The sequence below is a fragment of the Rhipicephalus microplus genome, chromosome 9, assembly GCF_043290135.1.
Source record: "Rhipicephalus microplus isolate Deutch F79 chromosome 9, USDA_Rmic, whole genome shotgun sequence".
Classification (NCBI taxonomy): domain Eukaryota; kingdom Metazoa; phylum Arthropoda; class Arachnida; order Ixodida; family Ixodidae; genus Rhipicephalus; species Rhipicephalus microplus.
In genome coordinates this window covers 99,005,771-99,028,569 of record NC_134708.1, presented here as the reverse complement: position 1 = coordinate 99,028,569, position 22,799 = coordinate 99,005,771, and the positions used below count along the sequence as shown (strand labels likewise).

The 22,799-nt window shown below is 45.6% G+C and overlaps 1 protein-coding gene across 1 annotated transcript in view; it reads right to left on the bottom strand.

The window, feature by feature from the left end:
• The window catches only part of LOC119185174 (uncharacterized), a 65,718-nt gene that overhangs the window by 26,308 nt on the left and 16,611 nt on the right, over positions 1 to 22,799 (bottom strand). Inside the window, exons 3-5 of the mRNA XM_075874154.1 lie at positions 17,431 to 17,716; positions 981 to 1,116; positions 204 to 371 (exon numbers count right to left, since the gene is read on the bottom strand). Coding sequence (XP_075730269.1) covers positions 204 to 371; positions 981 to 1,116; positions 17,431 to 17,716 — 590 coding nt within the window. The remainder of the gene's footprint in view (positions 1 to 203; positions 372 to 980; positions 1,117 to 17,430; positions 17,717 to 22,799) is intronic.

Sequence of the window (22,799 nt, the reverse complement as noted above, 5' to 3'; positions counted from 1 at the left end):
TCTCATTTACTGAGCTGCACAGTTTTTGTTATTTATTTAAGTTATTCACAATGTTTAGTTTAGGCAACACGACTGTGTTCTCTTTATTTGGGTCCATTCATGCGTCGTTTATTTTCCGCAATCCGCTACCCCCTCCCGATGAGTACTTGCTGAAACGTTAACCTAGAAGTGGCTGATAATAACGTGTTTTTTTTTACACTCACCTCAATGTTAAGCAACTCCATGTGAGTGAGCGAAGTGGTCTGCTCCACGTAGCTACCAATAATCCGAACCGCTTCCTTCAGGAAGCACATTCTCGAAAGGTTGAGGTATTTGATGCTCATCATGCTTGCGATAGCCTTGCAACAAACTTTTGACTCTGCCAAAGTCATCTGAAGAGGGAAAAGGAAGTAAAAAGCAGAGAAGAATGCGTGTCAGTGCCTTGTCGGCAGTTGCTGCATTGGCTCTACACAGAATTTCACTTCGGGAATTATTTAACTACACTGCACTCACAGTTGAAGCCTTTGAGACGTATTTATCAAGTAATGGCAATCTGCTTGGGAGGGCGAGATGCCTATGTTTAACTCCATAGGGTGGTTCTCCTCATGTATATTCAAGGTCGGTGTGCTCTCTGCTGAACGTGTGAACCTTGCTGAGAAACTAGCGAGTACAGCTTTTCAAGTGAAAAAAAAAGAACGCACAGGCACGTCTGGGTTATTCTGTGACAAGGCTCTAAGCATTCTATTTAACCACAAAACAACTCAAAAGGATGTAAACAAAAATTTACGTGTTTCGGCTGATTGGTTAGCATTCACCCTTTTCTGTACATTTTGTCGACGGGTCTCTCAACCTAAACGAGTATCATAAGCGTCGCTGTTTGCACGGTTTATATCCCTTGTAGTAAGTCTGCAGTACCTCCCCTCAGGCGTTTTTACTATATAGCCCAGGCGATTCACCCAACTACATACATAGACAGCATTGCAGAATCGCTCAACGCTTACCACGCCAGTGAAGTCGCTGAAGTTCTGGAAAAATTCCAGTCGCGTGACTCCCATAGCGCCAGTCTTTAGGGCGTGCCACATAACGCGTCTCTCGAGTTTCGTATGTGCCAAGTCCAAGTATACAAATGTCACGCACCTGCATCGTATAAAGGGTCGTCAGAAACGACAATTTCGTTATACGTTCGACAACATGCTGACCTCTAGCACGAATTAAAAGCCTTAGTGCAGGATAGAACCTCAGTTCATTAAAAAAATAACAAGATAACTCCTAACAGAGGAAAACGAAGCCCCCAATGATTTAAAAAATTTTGTGACTATATATGTCTTGTATTTGTGTACACTTTGTTTTAATGTCCTGTGATTGTTTATAACATTCAGTAATGACATGTTTGAGTTATATATAAAACCTCTTTCTTTAAAAGTTTTTATGAGTACACTGTTCATAGGTCTCACTCTGTACATCAGCGTGCCTAGTCATATCGTTTTTTTTTCTCCAGTGAATGTTGATTATATTTTTGTGCATTTCATTCGCAATAGCAGCAAGAAAATATTTTTATTCTTTCTTTTTTTGGAGGCTCAACATGAGTACACGTTCGTTGTATGATATCACTTTACGGCAGATGTCCTTGCGCACTCATTATTTTCTATATTTCTCTAATCACTCTGGATGCTTATGTACCAGTGTATTCTGTACGACAGATGCTTGTTGATGTGTTTATGCTTTTGCTGCCAGGGTTGAACGACCTAGTCCGTTGTCTTTTTTCAGCCTTTAGACGTGTCTCCCAAGGCAGAGTGTGTCCCCCAAAGCACTTTGCCTTGAATAAAAAGAAACGAAATGAAATGCATGATGCTAAATGTGGCCTAACGGGGTATAGGTGCGGACTACAACTGTTGTAATAAAATAGCCACAGTGTAAAAGAGGCTCACTGCATTAACATTACCATGCCGTTATCAACCAAATGCATTGTTCCAATGCCTGAAGCATTATTACCAATACATGGCATGACATTGCAATGATTGATTGTCTCGCCTTTAGTGAAGCGACATTGCCACACAATGGCATCACGACATGTCGTCTTGTGATGAGGTCATTACGACGTGACGCCTTTAGGCGCGCTCTGTGACGGCAATGAGACGTTGCAACAGGACGTCATCAATACTTAAGACACGTGGGTTTTGTCTTACTCCACTCACCTGTCATGTCCCGCAAAGTCAGCTGCTCAACAAGACGGATTAGATTTTCACTTAAAATATAAAAAGTGGGGGAGAGGGGGGTTCACTTTTATCAGTTGAACGCGATAGCGATATTCTGTTAGTAGTGTGTACCTAAAACATTTAGTGCATGAAATCTTTTCAAGCTAACTATGCAAGCACTACGTGACCTTAAGAAATAAGGCACAGTAACGTGTACGTGCCATATGTAGCTGGTTGGCTGCTTTAAATCATGAAGTCATGATAATCGCATGTTCTGAATCCAGATTGCAGTGTAGATTCGTTATTACATGGTTTTAATTAAAATACTGTATGATAGGTGTTGAGAGTTCTGTAGTGTATCGATGCTAATAGCATTATGATTTTCGTGGTATACACTGATTCTTTTAATTGTACCCTAAATATCCTTGGTCGATGATCAATCTCTAAACAAGCCAAGAAGGACCCAGCATGTGAGAAAGGGAGAATTCCATTGTAGTAGCAGCTATGGATGAGGTATTTCCCAAGATGGTGATTAGAAGTGCGTAGATAAAGTGCTTAATTCCCACTGGTTGTCGTTCTGTAGCTGCGGCATTAGATTGATTCAAGAGCTCCGTTTTAAACGTTTATTTCAAATTTCCACTGTATACTATGCAACCACAACCGGAGTCGCTTAAGGCTGACCTTACTGGGCAATTGTCCAGGTTCGTAGTCATGATTAGCGCGACAGTGTTAAAGAGCTCGTTTCGCAGAGATTCAGCTTCGATGTCGTTGGTTGGGAGCGGAAAATCATCACCTTATGCGTGACTGAAAGATTGAGGACAGTGCAAATAAATTAAGTGATAAAATATCCTGTGTCAGAGTCGTGAGTGAACCAGCGTCGTTTGCGTGCGAGTTGGAATCGAAACAGGGTCGTTCGCATGGTAAGCATAAATGTTGTACCACACTGCTCCACGTCTGCTTGTGAATACTGTCAAAAGAGTTTCTGCTTGGAAATGCAGTGAAACTAACTACACAAACATATGCACCCTGTATACATGCTTAACAATGCAACGCGCAGTATTGAAGTAAAAATGCGTGGTACAAGTGCCCATTGCCAGCGGTCGTCAAAACATGTGATAAAAATATCGGCTTCGGGGTTCAAAGCTGGTCACCCACTATAAAGCATGCTCGCTACTGCGCCTATTGTCTTAGGCCACGCAATTGCTGCATCGCAAGTTCGAAAAGGTTTCACGCACAAAGTGTTTGAATTACAGCACTAGGAACAGGATATCACTACCGCGTTCAACTATTAAAGACGAAGCTTTAGGGTACCCTAATTCTAACGCATTCAGCACGGCATACAGGCAGGCAATCGATGCCGCCTCAAAGAGTGCATAAGCACGAGAAATGGCAAATTTTGTTGAATTCACTGCTTGTACAAACTCACGGAGTGTAACAACAGCTCTCAGACATTCAAGCTGCAATCCTAAAATGAGAAATACTTCTGTGTCAGTATCGCTGTAAGAGTTGCTATTTATTCCTAAAAAAACAAGGCATGCGATAATCGACGCAAGAGGGCAATGAATACAAAACTGACACCTTCAAAAAACTACGGAGTTGCACAAAATGTGAAAAAAAGTTGGCATGAAAACTTATTTGGCCCATAAAAAATCCAAACAAATCAACCAGGTTCCCCTAGAGTTCTGCATGAATGATAACTGTTAACCTCGATAACCTCGATGCCATCACAAACCACTGATAAAAAGACAACTGAGAATCGCCAGGTCATCAACACGTTGCAGACCCTTATGAGCGCAGTGCGCATGCTCCTAAGCAACATGAACACCCCATAAGCGTAGAGCGCACTCCAAGTGCTGGACACTTTGAGTCCGGTGCTTGCAGCTCTAAGGTAAAACGATGGCCCGCAACAAGTTATCCTTTCGAGAGGAGGTCAAGAACGCATCTGTCCTTCAGTGGAATACCAGAGGACATAGGGCGCGTATGTCCGAGTTCCAGCAATATGTATTCACGAACTAGTTCTCCATAATTGTGATTTGTGAACCGAACCTGTCAGCTCAGATGAGACTGTCTGGATATGAGTGCTTTATGTCTTCTACCCACGGAGAGCGCAGCAAGGTCGTTGTGTTCATACGGCACGACTTAACTTATGTTCATTACCCTGTACCCCCTGCCGAAGAAAACCAGTACGTTTGCCTAACAGTAAAAAACAAGAAGACCACATTCACCCTCATGGGAGCCTACTTACATCCATCAAGTCGTCTAGACCGTGAGCGCTTGCGCGGAATTTTGAATGCAACTCTCTAGCCATGGGTGATAACTGGCGACTTCAATGCCCACCACTACTTATGGGGAAGCTCCAGGGTCAACACTAGAGGTAGACAGTGTCTTTTGCTTCTGAATGTGAACTTATCCTGGTGAATGACGGCAGCCCTACTTATCTGCGCGGATCGGCCTATAGCAGTTGCCTGGACCTCACTTTCGTCTCACGCTCGTTCGCCAGCCGAGTGCACTGGTTTTTGGATTTGGAAACAAGGGGTAGTGACCACATCCCAACATACCTGAAGATTGATGGCTTTCCAAGCCTCAAGTTCTCCAGAGCCGTCCAGTGCACCGATTGGCAAAATTTTAAGTTAATCGTGGAAGACTATGTTCGCGCCTCACCTTTAAACCTAGAGGACGTAATAAAGAGTGCCCTACAGTCAACGACGCGTTCGCTTCCGGCGAGCTCATCTCGCACTGATATGGACATTGATCTCGAAAAACTCCGAGCGATTCGTCGTCGTGCAGAACGACGTTGTAGACGCACGAGGTCACTTCTTGATCTGAGAGTGGCCAGACGCACACAAAAGAAAATACAGCGTCACATGGACAAGTTGGAAAAGCAACAATGGGTATCATTTTGCGAGTCTTTGGATCTCAGAAAGCCTCTGTCACTAATCTGGAGAACTGTTCGGGGTCTTCGTATAACCATTACTCAGCGCTACGCATTAAAATCTCTGGCACTTCACTTACTCTGCGAAGAGATTGATATCGCAGATTCTTTCTGTCGAAGGATTGCCTGCGGGTCAAATTCAACTGGGACGAAGAAGCCCGACTTTTCTGTATCCTCACGTGATCTCCGAATGGAGATTTTGTTTTCAAAGGACGAACTAAAGGCTGCGCTTGCATTGTGTAAATGTTCTTCAGCACCAGGACCTGACGGCATCACTGACCGCGCTCTGTGTCACCTAGGAGATCAAGCTCGGAAGGCACTCTTGCAGCTGTACAACGACTCCTGGCAAACTGGCATGGTTCCACAGGAATAGAAGTCAAGTCGCCTGATTCCACTTCTCAAAGCCGGCAAGTCACCCTTGGACATTTCCTCTTACCGCCCGATTGCCCTCGCGAGCTGTGTGGGAAAAGTTATGGAAAGGATGATTTTAACGCGTCTGGAATGGTACTTCGAGTTCTACGAAATATATCCAGATGCCATGTGCGGGTTCAGACGAGGCCGCTCGTCAATTGACAATGTAGTTGATTTGGTGACATATGTAGAACACCAGAAGGCCTGCAAATGGTTATCTGCTGCTCTGTTTCTTGACGTTAAAGGGGCATACGACAATTTCACCCACGAAGCCATTCTCAGCGCACCAGAAGGAGTGGGACTCGGTGGTAGGATATATACGTGGGTTCAGAGCTACCTACAGAATAGATCATTTCACGTGCAAACAGAGAATGGCCCGACACCAGAGTATTACTGCAGCCGAGGAGTCCCGCAAGGCGTAGTGCTAAGCCCGACGCCGTTCAACCTAACACTCATTGAACTAGTTGGCAAGCAACCAAGCAGTGAACGACTTTCCATTTATGCTGATGACATCTGTGTGTGGACATCAGGTGTGACTCGACTTCAACTTCGCGCTTGACTTCAGAAGGCAGCATCAGTGACATCGTAACACCTACGCAAACAAGGGCTTGAAATCACAAGTGAGAAGTGTGCAGTCGTGGCTTTCACCAGAAAACCAATGTCCGCTTAGGGCATATCAATTAACGGGCAGTTGGTGTCATGCAGCCGGAGTCACAGGTTCTTGGGAGTCGTAATCGACCGAAACCTGTCTTGGACACGCCACGTAAACTGCATGGAAAAGCGGCTGACTGCCGTTTGTCACTTATTCAGGTTTCTTGCTGGGAAAAGTTGGGGAATGTCTGTCGAGTCTATGTTACAGCTGTACAAGGTATTATTTACTGGATTCCTGCGGTATAGCCTACCTGTTACATCTAACACGTGGAAAACGAACCTGTGCACAATCCAAAATATTCAAGCCCAAGCGCTTAGGATATGCCTTGGTTTACCACGCTGCGCATCGACAGCTCAAACAAATGCCATTGCACAGGACTACTTGATCATGATGCACATCACTATTGAAACGATGTGTACGTACCTCAGGCAACATGCTAGGAATCCTTCCCACCACTTGGCAACCCTTGCTACTGAGAGGCCCCTCACGAAATTTAGTGCAATTGTCAGTGCTCATCGTGCGTCGTTTACGTCAGGCTTTACGCCTGCTGAGAAACTGGTGTATTCTCCGTGGTGCCTGACACTTCCGCAAGTACGTGTTTCAATTCCAGGAACACAGAAAAAAAATCAAATTTGCCTTCATCAGCCCTAAAACAGTTGAGCTTGTGCCTTCTGCACGAAATGTACATTAACCACGTGCACATATACACTAATGTTTCAACCACAGCGTCTGGTTCTGGCGGTGCGGTGGTGATTCTAGCTAGAGGAATCACTCTGCGAATCAAGCTGTCACACGTCACTACGTCTACGGCTGCAGAACATGTGGCTTTTCGTGGCGCCCTAGAGTACATAAAGTCCCAAAGACCGAGTAAATGGTCTGTGTTTTCCGACTCGAAAGCAGCCCTACAGAGCATGCAGTCCGTCCTTCGACGAGGTTGCCATGAACAATTAACTTACGAAGTTGTCAAGCTTGTTCACCACGTCACAGAAACAGGCCACGAGGTCAAGTTTCAGTGGCTTCCTGGCCATTGTGGGATCAGTGCCAATGATTTCGCAGACAAAGCAGTTCGCACATCGCACCAAGAAGAGCACACCCTTCCGATTATTTTGTCAAGGACTGACGCTGCAAAGCAACTTCGTCACCTGGCACGTAGTCTGAGTCTGCAGGAGTGGAACACCCCAAGCATAAAACATACGAGACTATACCAAATAAACCCTCGACTGGAACTTCGACCTCCATCCGGACTTCGTCGACGTGAAGCTTCACTTCTTTGTCGCCTTTGGTTGGAGGTTGCCTTCACAAAAGCATATAGAACCCTCATCGGATTGACGACAATGCGGAACGCGACGTCTGCTGCACCAAAGAAGACATCGACCATCCGATATGTCAATGCCCTCGATTTGCCTCCGAAAGACGGAAGCTTTCGGACGCATTGCGAGAATCGGACGATCGGCTACTCTCTGTGCAGATGCTACTGGAACACCGTCATCGCCTTTTGTCGGCTGAAAAAAGCAGTCAAAGCTGTCTTGTGCCTTTTGAGGACTACAGGCCTACGTGACCACGTTTAACTTTTGTGTAGTGCCACCGCTGCATACGCACCAGCCGATTGACTGACAATCCTCCTTTTTTTGTTTTTTCTCCCTCTTTTTCTCTTCTCTTTCCTCTCTCTCTCTCATCTTTATGCCCCTTTCTCATTCCCACTGCGTAGGGTAGCAAACCGGGCATGTGCCTGATTATCCTCCCTGCCTTCCTTCTTGTTGTTTATCCCTCCTCCTCCTCCCATAACTGTTGAAGCCTTTTATTTTTTCTATATGCAAGGTTAATAAACATTAACTCACGCATACGTTATCAATATTTCATGCCTCAATTATTGAATGCGAAGCGTTTCTTTGCGTATACTGCAAGCATTTTTGGCATCTATCTGCGTACCTATACATCTATCTAGCCACTTAAGTCGGGGTGTTCTCGTGATCACCCCCGTAGCATGAAGCAAAATTAGCAGGGGATGGTAAGATGGTTGGACTATTATGACGCTCTCATCAAGTAGTGAATAATGTCACAATCCCATCGCGGGCGTTATCAAACACTTGCCGCAAGTCAGTGGCACTTACCCACAGGCGGGTATGTGTCACTGGTATGCGAGTGTGCGCCACAGGTTGCTGGCACTTGGAATCTGCTCATGAACGAAGGGAACTCATATGGGCTGTAATAATGTGTGAATGTTCAGAAAAACCTAACATCGGAAGCGTTTACCCGACGAATGCCAATAATAAATGTCAGGTTCCCAGCAGCTATTGAACCCAAGAATTCTACGCGGCAATCAAGCATTCTACCACAGATCCACACCAGGTCTCGGAACTGCTTTTCAAATAGACCAAAATGTTTGTGAAACGTCAGTTTTTGGTTGCAGTGCTTGCTATCTGATTTTATGAAAATTACATATGCACTCGTTCGATAGAGCCGACAGGTCGGGTTGATGTCATCTGAAGTTAAGGGCCATGAGCAGAAGTGGATTTACGTAGCAGAGTACAGGGCTACCATCATCGCGAGCACCAGCGCTTAATATCATGTTATCGCTTGTGGTGTTGCTAATACTCATGTTTTTGTTGGCATTTATGTGCGACGCAAACAATTTATTATAAACACATATCAAACTCTTCAGCATTAGCTTGGTCGTGCAGCTTTTATACATTTATTCAGCGTCCTTTCATGGCGTGTCGCTCAATAAAGAAGTTACAAAACGATCACCTTCCTTTTGCATGCTAGAAAACGAAGGCGATATTTTGTTTTCTCACTTTATTATTGTTTTTAATAGTGTCATCACCATGACACTTCGCACTGAGCCACTGTTCAATGCCGTGCACTACAGTGCATGTGGCGTCTTTGGTGCATCTTCGGATGCGGCCGTATTGTCGTTCGTAGACGAGAGTCGAGGGGTGGCTTCGTGTATCGTGTATTTCACATATCAACAATTTAGAAGATCTCGTGAATGTAAGTTGCAATACATGCAATGAGACCGACTTATATGCAAATACCGTTGTATCAGCTACAGAACACCGGGTATCGACACTGGATCTAACAGGATAAATATTCACCTAACAAAATTATCTTGGCATAAGTCTTTTTCTTTTGTAGAAATTGCTTTTAAAGCCATCGAAATATTTTTACTTCTTCCATAACTTTTCTAACCCTCAAACTACCTGTTTCTATATCGCATTCTATTTTTAGCCTGCTTACCGATATAAGTGGTTAACGTGCTGCTAAGGTCAGCTTGTTGCTTCATTCTTACTTGTTGACTGTCTGCATTATTTCTGCTACAATTCACACTTCTATTCACTTGAATTTACTCGTTTGTAGAGACAGTTGAGAAGCGATATATAATAATCGCACCACGCCTAAAGCACATATTAACCAATATTCTCATAACTGCTAAGCGATGTAGTTCAGTTAGGTTCTAATATAATGCCGCTTCTTTAGGAGCCACCTTGGATTGGCTAACAAAGGCATTCGAAAGTATTGTTATACAAAAACCTCCATTCATTTTTATGAGTGTCCTGACGTGCCATCGTAAGCTATTTATTAGACACTGAATTTTTTCTGGTCACATCTTAGATGCCCCATCGTCATACCTGTGAGGAGTTATCTTCCACAGCGGTGTAGTGGTTATGGCGTTGACGGCTATCCCAAGGATAGCGGTGGCTGCATATCAATGTAGAGGAATTGCTAGATGCTCGCGTAAATACATTTGGGTTTTACAACCCTATGGAAGATGAATACTTGTAGAGCTTTTCATTGAAGCGTCTATCCTAATGCTATGGTCGTCTTGCGATAAGAACGCAATAATTACTCTTAGGACTATTGTTAGCTCTACCTCTCGCTTCCTGTGCATGTTTTTATATTTTCTGCGCTTGATATGCAACCAATTTTCTTTTATTATGTTGTTGTAGTTGATGCCCAGTTTATGCTTCCCTGAATTATCATGTGCGCTGTTAGTAATCACCAGGGAGCAGATGCCACAAGTGCCAATAATTTGAATAGCCGCAACATCCTGCCACCGCTGTGTAGTGCGGTAAAATACATCAGAAAAGTTTCGGGGCTGCATTTGTTTCGCTGACGTAAGGCTACCCTGCGATCCATTGAGAAAAAAAACGAAAACACGTTTATTGGCAAGATAGAACTCAACAGTGGTATTTTCCACCTTGTGTGGAGGCTTGTTTTCTTTTTTTTTTTTGAAGTGTTTATGTATTATCGGCGTCCCTAGATGGTAAGCTAGCAGAGCACCAACTCCCACCCTTTACAAAAGCGACAAGCAAGAACCGCTATCAGTGAAACTCTAAGGAGTTATGTTAGGGAGCTAAAACAACGTAAGTAAGTTGGTTTCAAGTGAAAATGATATATCTTGAGCTACCAAACAAAACACTGCAAACAAGCAAGAACCACTATCAGTGAAACTTCAAGGAGTTATGTTAGGGAGTTAAACAACGTAAACAGGTTGGTTTGAAGTGAAAATGATATATCTAGAGCTACCAAAGAAAACTTTTGAGATTCAAATGAAACAAAATTGGTCAAAGTTAAAACTTTTCTGCATAGACCTTTAGTGCTACAATATAAGAATATATAAAAACATAAGTGCTAATGTTTCGAGGCATCTTATTACACAATTAGGACGTATTGTATGGAATGGAGTCAGCGCTGTTGTGTCTTTTACCTTCTCAATTACTTTTTGTCTGGGAATGTGTCATTTCATGATACAGTTTCAAATTATCTTAGCCAATCCTTGCGTATGGCGCCTCCTAAATGTGCGTCGATCTTGCTAAGGTTGAGATGAAGAATAGAATAAACCTTTTACGTATTTCGTGCCCACATTTGTAGGGTAAAAAGAAGACATTAATGCGCAGTATTTAGGCACATGCATGGGTTCCAAGGTTCTTCCTATTCTTATTCAAATGAAACAAAATTGGTCAAAGTTAAAACTTTTCTGCATAGACCTTTAGTGCTACAATATAAGAATATATAAAAACATATGTGCTAATGTTTCGAGGCATCTTATTACACAATTAGGACGTATTGTATGGAATGGAATCAGCGCTGTTGTGTCTTGTACCTTCTCAATTACTTTTTGTCTGGGAATGTGTCATTTCATGATACGATGGTTGCAGACGGAAAACACCACTAAAAATCATGAGAACTACTATCAGCTTCAAGAAGTTCCGAGGAACGCCTGGCCACCACTCAAGAGGATTTCTTGCCACTTGGAGGTGCCAAAGGACTTCAGAAAGCTCGTCACTCCTAGGACGCTCACCAAACGCTGACCTGGGGAGCCGCCGGCAACTGCACCGACGCTGGGGACGCTCGCGTCGGAGCTTCATCCAGCTATGGCTCTCAACGCGGCGACCGACCAACAATACCACCTCTTAGACCAGCATGGTACAGCAGACGACCAAATGTATCAACTCCAGGGCGACCACGATACGGTGAGCCGAGACGCTATCGGTGCTCAATCGCATGCAGAAGAGGACGCTAGCTGGCAGGCAGCGAAATCCACCAAAAAACGCAAGCAAGAGGCACTGGAGCGGAGGCGCGGCAGCGCAGGGCTCCAGGACCAAGTTAAGACAGGCACGCCAACATTCAAGAAATTGCCAAAGCTACCGCCGTTGCCGAAGGACGATTACAAGATCGTCATTCGTCCAAACCAGGGCCTCCCGCTGAGAAACATTCTGACTCCTACGCTCGCGCAAGCAATCATCGAGGCATGCCAAGCTGGCATCAGAGATGACCATTTCATCCTTAGAATCAACCCAGGGTCAAACATAGCGATTCTGTCGACCAAATATGAGGAAGTGGCGGACAAAGTGCGTCTGATACCCGCCCTTGTGCTTAACGGCAGGGCTCACGCTGTCCGTGCCTACGCCGCAAATGGAGACGATACTCTGAGAGGGGTGATTCACGGCGCACCGATGAACACCTCAACCGAAACTCTCATGGCGCACCTACGTGTCAGAACGCACGGTGTGGAGATCATCACTGCCAGAATGATAGGCACAACGAAAAGCACAGCCATTACATTTTTCGGTCCAACGCTACCTCGTACCGTCTACTATTACTGGGGTGAACTCCGCTGCTACCCCTTCCGACCACCGATTCAAGTCTGCAAGGTCTGCCGAGAAAAAGGACACCGCGCGGACGTTTGCCCGCATCCGGATCGCCCCATTTGCCGGCTGTGCGAACTGACTAATCCAACGGATGAACATCCGTGTTCTATTAGTTGCGCCTCGTGCGGGGAGGCTCACCCCACAGGAGATCCAACTTGCAAAAAAAGACTTAAGCCACCGAAGCCTAAACAGCCGCAAGTACAAGCAGGCCACAGTGATAAGCTTCAACAGGGCACTTGCAACGACCCACCGAGGACCAAGAATCTCCGCTGGTTCTCCTCCGAAGAGGAAGAAAACGCCTACAAGTCAGCCGATGACAAGCACAGTTCCCGGTCGCATTCACGGTCCCCGGACAGAAAGCCGCATTCGCCATCCAAGAATAGCGCGCCAGCACCGACTCAGCAGAACCTCCACCGCGGTCCTCCAGGAGGGAGAGCCAAAGGCAACGGCGGGGATCAAGGATGCACCCAACAGGCATCATCACTTCCGGTAAACTGGGCGGAAGCCGTGGCTCCCAAGTCTGCATGTACTCCCCCCATCACACAAACCGTACACTATCAAGCAGTAATCGCTGAAAACAAACAGCTTAAGCAACGCCTTGACAAATACGAGAACAAAATAATGTGGCTCGAAAAACAGCTGGCCCAATTAATGGGAGCCACCCCGAAAACTACAGTCCAGGCCTCTCAAAATCTAACTAGCCACCCAAGCGAAAAGCTACGGGACAATGGGCACATCCAACCGCAATCGACACCACCACGAGATCCTGTAGCCAATATAAGAACAGAACAAACAGCGACAAACCTCACTTTACAACAACAACTGCAGCTAATGCAACAGCACATACTGCAGCAAACAGAAGCCCAAATGAAACAGTTCTTTGTCGAATTTCATGACCTGAAGCAATACGTTCATGAAAGCCTCAACAAAGAAACGAAGCGTCGACGTAAGCAGAGCCAACCGTGGTCCCAGGAGTCCGACGCCAAAAGCATGCTTACCTCGGACGCTGAAAGCACACCCACCTCCTCGCATCATGGCAATTAACCGACGCATAGCAAACGAGAATCTCACTATATGGTCCTGGAACTGTCGTTCCCTGCACAACAAGCACGCTACACTCACTCTATACATAAAGGCGGCACTGGTTCCTCCTGACGTAATCTGCTTGCAAGAGGTGGGAGCCAGGCCTAAAACAGTTTCTGGCTACAAACTGTACATGGATCCAAATACGCCTAAGATTGCGACACTCGTCCGGAAAGAATTGGCAGCTACATGCATAACGGCACCGAACGAAGAGACGCAACACCTTATCGTAACGCTCTGGCCAGCGAAGAAAGGACGCCCGAGGCAGGTTATATGTAACATATACAGTCCCCCACAAGACAGAAAAGCAGAATTCAGCAATATCTTCCACTATTTGAACAACAAGCTTCAACCACGCGACCGCTTGATCATCACTGGGGACTTCAACGCTTGGCACACCACATGGGTTATAGCGCAGACAGACCCAAAGGTACGCGACTTTTAGAAGCGATACAACGCTACGACTACACACTCCTCCCGACACCGGGCATACCGACTCGTATAGGAAACAGTGTCAACAGGGACACCACTCCCGACCTTACCGTAACCAACAATGCCGCGACCATGCGCTGGAGTGTGCTGGACGACAATCTCGACAGCGATCACAATATTGTGCAAATAACATATGAAACAGCTCGACTGCGACGCCCGCTCGGAAAAGCCAGACTGACTAACTGGACTAAATATAGAGAGCAACAGGAAGTAGACGGGCCCACCCAACAACTATAGCCCAATGGACACCGTACATTAAGGGTCTCTATGACAAGAACACCAAGATATATCAAACAACTACCGACGCACCTGCCATTGACACCCACTTGACACATCTTTGGGAAGCTCGTCGAGGCCTCACGAAACGGTGGCGCCGACAAAAGCTAAATAAGAAACTCAGACTCCGTATAGCGAAAATCACGGAGGAAGTAAACGCATACTCAAAGGAACTTTACAACAACAACTGGCGCACCTTCTGCGATTCCTTAAAAGGCACATTAAGCATGAAAAAGACGTGGAACATCCTACGGAGTTTTTTGAATCCCTCTGCAACAAGAACCGAAACAAACGCTACCCTTCAACGGCTAGCTGGGGAATTTCAAGGTGATCCGGATCAGTTAATAGAAGAGCTGAAACAACGCTACGCAGGAGAACGCAAGCGAAACGTTAGCCCAACACCCAGTCAAGAATACAATGGAGAACCCAACACTGAGCTCGACGCCCCCATAACCTTTGCTGAGGTTTATGCAGCGGCTCAAAGCTTCAAAAGAAATACAGCGCCCGGATTGCATGGCATTACAAATGCCATGGTACGGAACCTCAGCGATGAAGCATTACAAGCCATCACAGACCACATTAATCAGGAAGTCTGGACACCGAGTGGAAAGATACCTGCAGAATGGACACTGGCACAGGTTGTACTCATACCTAAACCAGGCAAACGGCGAAGCCTTGATCAGCTACGACCAATTTCTTTAACGTCATGCATTGGCAAGCTCTTCGAAAAAGTTATACTTACTCGCCTTGAGCAATACACAGAAGAACGGGGGCTTCTACCAACATCTATGTACGGATTTAGGCGAGGAGTGTCTACCCAGGATATCTTCTTACTGCTCAAAGAGGAAGTGCTTAACCCAGCGCCAGGTAGTCTCAACAATCTACTCGTTGCACTCGACATCGAAAAAGCATTTGATAATATTGCGCACTCTACCATACTAGACGGTCTTGCAGCCATAGGATGCGGACAACGCATATTCAACTATGCCTCCGATTTTCTTGGAAATCGCAAGGCGCAGATTGGCATAGCTGGTACCAAATCATCACCATACGACCTCCCACTGAAAGGCACACCTCAGGGCTCCATCTTGTCTCCATTTTTATTCAATATCGGCTTCCGGAAACTAGTCCTCCAGCTGGAGACTGTACCAAACCTGGGCTGTGCCTTTTACGCGGACGATATTACGCTATGGGCAACAAAGGGCTCCTATGGAGAACGACAAGATGTACTGCAAACCGCTATAGACATGATTCAAGGCTACCTCACTGCTGCAGGCATGTCGTGCGCACCTAGCAAATCGGAATATTTGCAAATAAGACCCCCACGCACTCGGTCCAACCGTGCACCCGCGCTGCAGCTAGAAATTGCCGGACAGATCATCAACAGGACCCCAGTAGCTCGAATATTAGGCATGCACGTGCAAGAAAACAACAGCGTAAAGACTGCAATAGGCAAACTCAAACACACCGTAAAGAGTATTGCATCCATTATATATAGCTAGAATTGCGCGAAGTAATGATGGGATGACAGAGGCCGACACGGTACGCCTTGTACAGGCCTTCGTTCTCAGCCGAGTCACGTTCGCTCTTCCCTTTCAATCAACACGCAAGCCCGAAATAGAGCAGATTGACAGACTCATCAGAATTGCGTACAAAGCAGCATTGCGACTTCCGAACAGCACAAGCACAGAAAAACTCATGGGACTCGGCATGCATAATACGTATGAAGAATTGGCCGCCGCCACGCTAATCGCACAGCGAGAACGACTCACCACTACGCTCCAGGGAAGAACACTGCTACAGAGGCTGGGATACCCTCTCACCCCTCAATATTGTGGCGATGAGACAGTCATTGTACCCAAGCAAATACGTGATCAAATAATCGTGGAACCAGTTCCAAAAAACATGCACCCGCTCTACAACAAAAAGCGCCGTCAAGCGCGAGCACGAAAACTCCTGCAGAGAAGTAGCGATCCAGACGCTTACTTTACCGACGTCAGTCTTTATCCCGCGCCACCACAAGGCTCCAGAAAACAAGCATATGCATTGGCAGTGACTAACCAAAGCAAAGTCGTGGCCTGCGCGTCCCTACGCACCAGATCAAGTGCCACCGCAGAGGCAGCGGTCATAGCCTTGGCAATCAGAGAAGCCGAAAGAAGGGGGCGCTCAGCGTATATTTTGACAGACTCACAAGCTGCATGTCGCTTATACCTTAGAGGCACACTTCCAAGGTGCGTCACTGATATTTTGGGGTCCATGTTGATGGAGGCACATGGCGTCACTTGGTGCCCAGGGCATGACGGCCTGGGGGGGAACGAGGAGGCAAACTGCGTAGCTCGCGGACTTACTGGCCGAGACGCAGGACTCTCCTCAGGACGCCTCACAGGGCATCATGAAGAGCAAAGTGTAACAAGCAGGCAGATATTGGAAAACCAACGCCTTACAAGACGCACGTATGCCCCTCCACATCCGAACTTAAGCAACCAACAAGCCCGGGATTGGCGCCGCCTCCAAACGAACACATACCCCCACATATCAAAACTACACGCAATTTTTCCACAGATATACACAACAGGGGTATGCCCATGGTGTAGTAACCACACAGCCACACTTACACACATAACCTACCAATGTACCGAGCGGCCAGCCAATGCAGTATCTAGGTTGGTGCGCTCACTACAAACACTCACAACGTGGTCTTGGGAGGCACGGCTTTCCGAGCTGGCACTGGGGAGCCAACTGGTGACCCTAGACCAGGCCCGGCGAGCCGCTGTGGCCAGTGGGGCTCTACAAGAGGGCTCCACCCGGGATTAGTCACGTAATTTTAATTATTCAATAAAGCTTACTCTCTCTCTCTGTCTCTCATGATACAGTTTCAAATTATCTTAGCCAATCCTTGCGTATGGCGCCTCCTAAATGTGCGTCAATCTTGCTAAGGTTGAGATGAAGGATAGAATAAACCTTTTACGTAGTTCGTGCCCACGTTTGTAGGGTAAAAAGAAGACGTTAATGCGCAGTATTTAGGCACATGCATGGGTTCCAAGGTTCTTCCTATTCTTATCAGTTCCCTCATTGACTACCCGTACGAAGTGTTTGCGTAAGAATGTTTTTGTCTGGTGTAGCATAACAAATACTGTAAACCACAAGCGACCACTGTCGTCGGCGCACGACAGCTGCTTTTTGGTTCTGGCATAGCTGTCGCCAAAGTGCATGAAGTGAAGCGCTGAAGCATAAAGCATTCAAACAGCCTCCTATTACCTGTGTTGTCGCAGCAGCACATGGATGAGTAGCGAGGCCCGAAGCATGTCTTTGTCCCCGGGTTTCTTTTCGGGCCACTGGTAGCCCATTAACGCGAGCTCACACCAATTGAGCTCTCGAAGTTCGATGCAGTTGTCCGCGAGGACGCGGTTCCAAGACTCCACGTCGGACATGATCCAACAGCGCTTATTGTCGGGCTCCCACGTGCAAGAGCGTTCGAAGCCCACAGCACTGTGGGCGATTGCGCCGCCGTCGCCATCGTCGCTCGCAGCACTGGCACGTGCAGCTGGAAGCGTTGAGAAAGTGGCAATCAAGACTTGGGATACAAGGTACAAAGCATTGCAGCTAACTAGCTAGCTACTGCATCCCGATGAAACCTCCATTACGACCAGTTAATGTGACCACCATACTTCTCGCGCAAGTAGCCCGAAAATCGCTTAGCAACGTTTTCCGCAACAAAACGAGACAGATGTGACACATCGCCGAGTCGCGCCGTCTATATCATGTCGTTTTGTTGCGACTGAAAGTGCCTATGTAGAACGCATTCACGGTCACTGTGTTAGATCAAACTCACGTGGTCGTGCTAAATCAAAAACGCTTCCCAGCAAGAATCTTACCTTCGAGAAGAGCAAAGGTTAGCGCCAGCTAAAGACCTTGGCTAAAGCGCTGGTGCAGTGCGTTTGAGAAAACAGAAAAACTCAAATTAAGTCTTTCGTGCAGGATTCACAAGAAAGGTCGGTACCTTATAAGCTTGCCACAGGCTTTCACACCGAGCACACCAGTCGTGTTACCTTGTAGTCTCGTTACTGGTTGCCGGTTACCATGTTACCTTGTAACCGTGTTATGTTGTAGTCGTGTTACCGTGTTACCTTGTAGCACAACACCTTGGCTTCCTTGTCACAAGCATGTATCCACGACTTGTAGTCGAGCCATTTGGACTTACCATAACTCATGATGTTTACGTCCTAAATGCAAGATTACGATACAAGCTGTAGTGGAGACTTCTGGGGATTATCGTAATCTGGTGTCCTTAATTTGCATCTAAATTTGATATAATCAAATTGCAGCATTTCATTGTCTATCAAAGGCGGTTTCTGCAGCTAGGATTTGATTTACGGCCTTTTTTCAGCAGTAGGACACCATTAAGCACTAGACCACCATGGTTAATAAAGCGTGTAAATGGTCTTTGTTGTCATTGCCTGAATTAGGTCTTTACGAAAAGTTAAATACGAGCGAACCAATGACCATCTTTTCCCAAAGCAAGCGAAGCGGAATCGCCACTCCATAAACTTGGTTTAGCCGTTACCAAGATCGGCAAATTTCTGTCTCCAACGCGGCAACTACACTGCTCCAGACCAGACTATAGGAAGCCCCTCCGCTGACGGTGGAGCATGCTTTACACTGGACATAAAGGGGACTATTCCGTCTTTGCGCACATCATTCCGCCTTTTGCCTCTAATGTGGCTTGACACACAATAGCTAGCGAGTTAGCTGGACCATTCTGTACGTTGTGTCTCAATACCCGATTGCTACTTGCTATAACCTGCACGAGGTTGTTAATACTTTCTTTAGATCACAGCGAGTCACCTGCACGTTAGGAAAATGAGCAACACCTAACTGACGTATATGTGGTCTATATACGATGAGTCCGTATGCGCCTGTACGACGAAGAATAACCTAACTTGATAGGCCAGACTGGAACTAGGGCAGTTTTATGCTAATGGTGACTAGGCTGAGTGAAGGGCAGAGCTAAGCAGTCTTTTTAGATGCGAAGCATCTTACGGTCGAGTGCAATCCGGTGTGCGGCGTGGGCACCCTTACTGGGCACCCCCTCTCTTCCTCTCCTATGCTCCCTTCTCTTACCTCGAAACACCGATGCAGGCAGCGTCTACTAGTCTACGCTCGCTCCTTCTCTCTCTCCTCTGGGTTTTCCTTCCCGAGTCGTTTACATCTCCGTGGCGCACGCGTGCCCTTTTCCCCTCCTCTTATGAACTGCACCCTATCTAGACTTTCAAGGCCGACCGAGGCACCGTCTGCTAGCGAGTTTGTTCTGCTAGCGAGTTTTTTCTGCGAGTTTTTTCTGCTAGCGAGAACCGACTGCTCACGCTGCACAACCGTTCACTGGCCGCCCTGTATATATATACACACTAGATATCGACCTCCATGGCCGCACCAGTGAGAGGTTTCGCCGACGCGTTGTTGAACAATAAAAAATCGCAGTGTGTACGTTAAATAAAACAAGGCTGTGACACTCTCTTCCATCGCAGTGTTCTGTCAATCATTGCCCATTAGCGGCGATCAACATGTTCCAGTATTAAACACCGGTTCACCACTGCGTGCGTTGCACCTCCCCGGGTTTTTCCTGCGCAACAACACGATAAGCACCAGCGTCAACGCCACCCCCAGTGTAAGCATTTGCGCTCGCTGCTTTCACTTCTACACATGGTCCCATTTGGCGGGAGAAGAACGAAAGAAAGAAAGAAAGAAAGAAAGAAAGAGGGAAAGAGAGAAAGAAACGAAGGAAGGAAGGAAGGAAGGAGGGAAGGAAGTGCCTTGATACTGTGGTACACACCCACGCTGGGGGATTGGCGAAGAACCGGGTATTTCTGCCGAAATACTGTTAATTTGTTAACTCACGGTTTTTAAAATATTGAAATACGGCAAAAATAGATGAGAAATCTACAATTAGAAACAAAGAATACAGAAAATGAAGCAGATGGTTTCACCAAGAGCAATAGGTAAATGAATGAATAAACCAATTTGGAAAAAAAGTAATTTAGTAGTAATAATAGGTTATAAATTCTGCATCTTTTTGAACCTTTAGCCAACTCCTGCAAGGCATTGGAAACTTTCCCGTCAGTTAAATACAGGAACAAAGCCCCCAACGAAAGTACCTTTGAAGTGGTCAACTCCAATCCTACGAGACGGAAGGCGGCATCTAACGCGATTTTGCGCAACGTCGCGTATTTTTTTTTTACAATATATAAGATAATGTCCTCATGTCTCAGGGACTCCACAAAACTAACAATTACGGGAAGCAGCTAGACCAGCTCTGTGTAAATAGAAATTTAGATATGGAGTATGACACCTCAGCCTTGTGATTGCGACTTCCACTGCGCGCGTGTAACATAATTTACTGTTCCAACGAGAATTTAGGTGTTGAAATTTAAATGTGTTTATGATGGATGGCAAAGAAAATTCTAACAATTTTCCTCTTATATGTAGCCCCTATAACGACTTTAGATGCAGGAGTATGTGAATAACTGGGCCATTTATTGATGATTTACCTAATACATCCGCCATCTCATTGTGAAAACTTTCCTTATGCCCCGGTACCCGAAACAATTTAACCAACTCTATATACGGTAGAACTAATGATTTAAAAGTACTCAGCACGTGGGAGTTGTCAGTTGTAGTGAGAGAAGAACACACCGACAGCGAATCAGTTAAAATTATTGCCGAACTATTTGTTGCAGTGAATTTGTGGAGAGCCAAAATGATCGCTGAAAACTCTGCTACGTAAATGGGTACAAAATTTGGAGTGCGTGGAGAAAATGACCAATATAGAATAGGGGCGAATATCCCAAATCTACATTTTTATTCATTTTGCGAAGCATCTGTCACAATGACTGTCCTTATTGATTAATGAACCAGAAAATCACTCAGAACAGAATTTAAAGTGCGGTCCGACGTTAGTTTCGCTTGTTTTGGAAAAATTAGATGGAGCTGTTGCTATCACTGATTGGAGATACTGCACTTATTTGGACATTTAAGTTGTCAAGGAAACTCTGTGTAAGGAGAACTTGAGGCGTGTGACACCTTGGCCAATATGCTGCAAAGAAAAACTTAGACTGGGAAATAAAAATACTGAACATCAGTAAACACTGAACAAAAAAACGTGTTAAATGATTCTGCAATAGTTTCTTTATTAGTTACGATAGTCCCATTTGCACATATAATACGAAAACGCTTCTTGTTTGGGGCGAAATGCTGCCAGAATTTCGCTGGGGATGACCGCAAGAAGTTTTCTAAAGTGACGTTATAGTACTGATCTTTTGCTTCCTTGATACTGTCTTTTAATTCTTTACGCACGTTACTGAGTTTAAGCATGGTCGACGGAGTGGGGTCCTGACGATGCTGTTTTCTTATCCTGTTTGCCCTTCGCCCCAAACGAACAACTGGCATAGTAATCCATGGGCTAACATTTTATATTATTTTCACTTTTTCTGGCACAAAGTCATGAACGCACTGCAACACAAGGTTTTTGAAGAAACACCAAAGGTTGTTAACAGTACAAGTACTACATTCAGAAAGTAAAGTGAATCGAGAAAAATGTAAGTCTAATGTGTCCAGTATTTCTACGTCTTTTGCACGCGAGAATACACCACGCGTTCTTCCCTCTTGCCTTTTGGATCATCATTAAGTTTAATGCACATGTACACCAGTTTGTGATCGGATATTCCATCAAGCACATTGGTGTCTGCCACACGACGCAGCATGCAGTTGCTAACGAAAAACAGATCCAGAGTTGTAGCAGTAGCATTCTGTACACGGGTTGGTTTTGTTTAACTAGTTGAGTTAAATCATGAAAAAGTCATGAGTTAAAAATAATCGTACTGCCAATATTGGAAACTTGAATCAAGTAATGGTAGTCTAGCTTCTATATACAAGACTTTAATGGTTACAAAGTTAGGAAGACCCAAACACGGACGCAAGGCTTGCCTCTCAAGCATTACAAGTGGGCGAAGCTTATAGGCAGGAGCGCCAGCGTATAATCCAGCATCGGTCAAACGTACACACAGTATGTTGATAAAAGCGTTTGCCTTCGCATGCCAAATCGACTGACTAATCTTGCGTAACAAACCGACCGCCCGAACACCCTTTACTGACGTGTATTCGATGTGTACCTTCCAAGACACGGAGCGGTCGTATAGCACAACAAAGTATTTTATTTCCTCAACTTGCGGAATACACTCTAGATGCTAATAAAGAGAAATATGAATGGGGTCTTTCAAAGAAAATGGCAGTGTGGAGCATTTTTGCGCATTCATATGCAGGTGTAGTTCACCAAGCCACCCTTCCAGAACTTATAAGTGTGACTGTAGCCCCTGGTATAGATTGTGAATATTGTCGGCCGCAGCAAAAAAAAAAAAGCGATGTCATCCACATAAACATGTCTGTACGTTCTGATGTCGTGGTACAGAACTCATTAGTATCTTAAATAATACAGAAGAAAGGACTAGCCCTTGAGGAACGACTCGTATTTGCGCGTACGTAGACGAAGAAATGCCGCTTTGGGAACAGAAGAATGTGCGATTACACAAAAATTCCTCAATGCATGCAGTAATGTAATTTGGGAGCTTCATGTT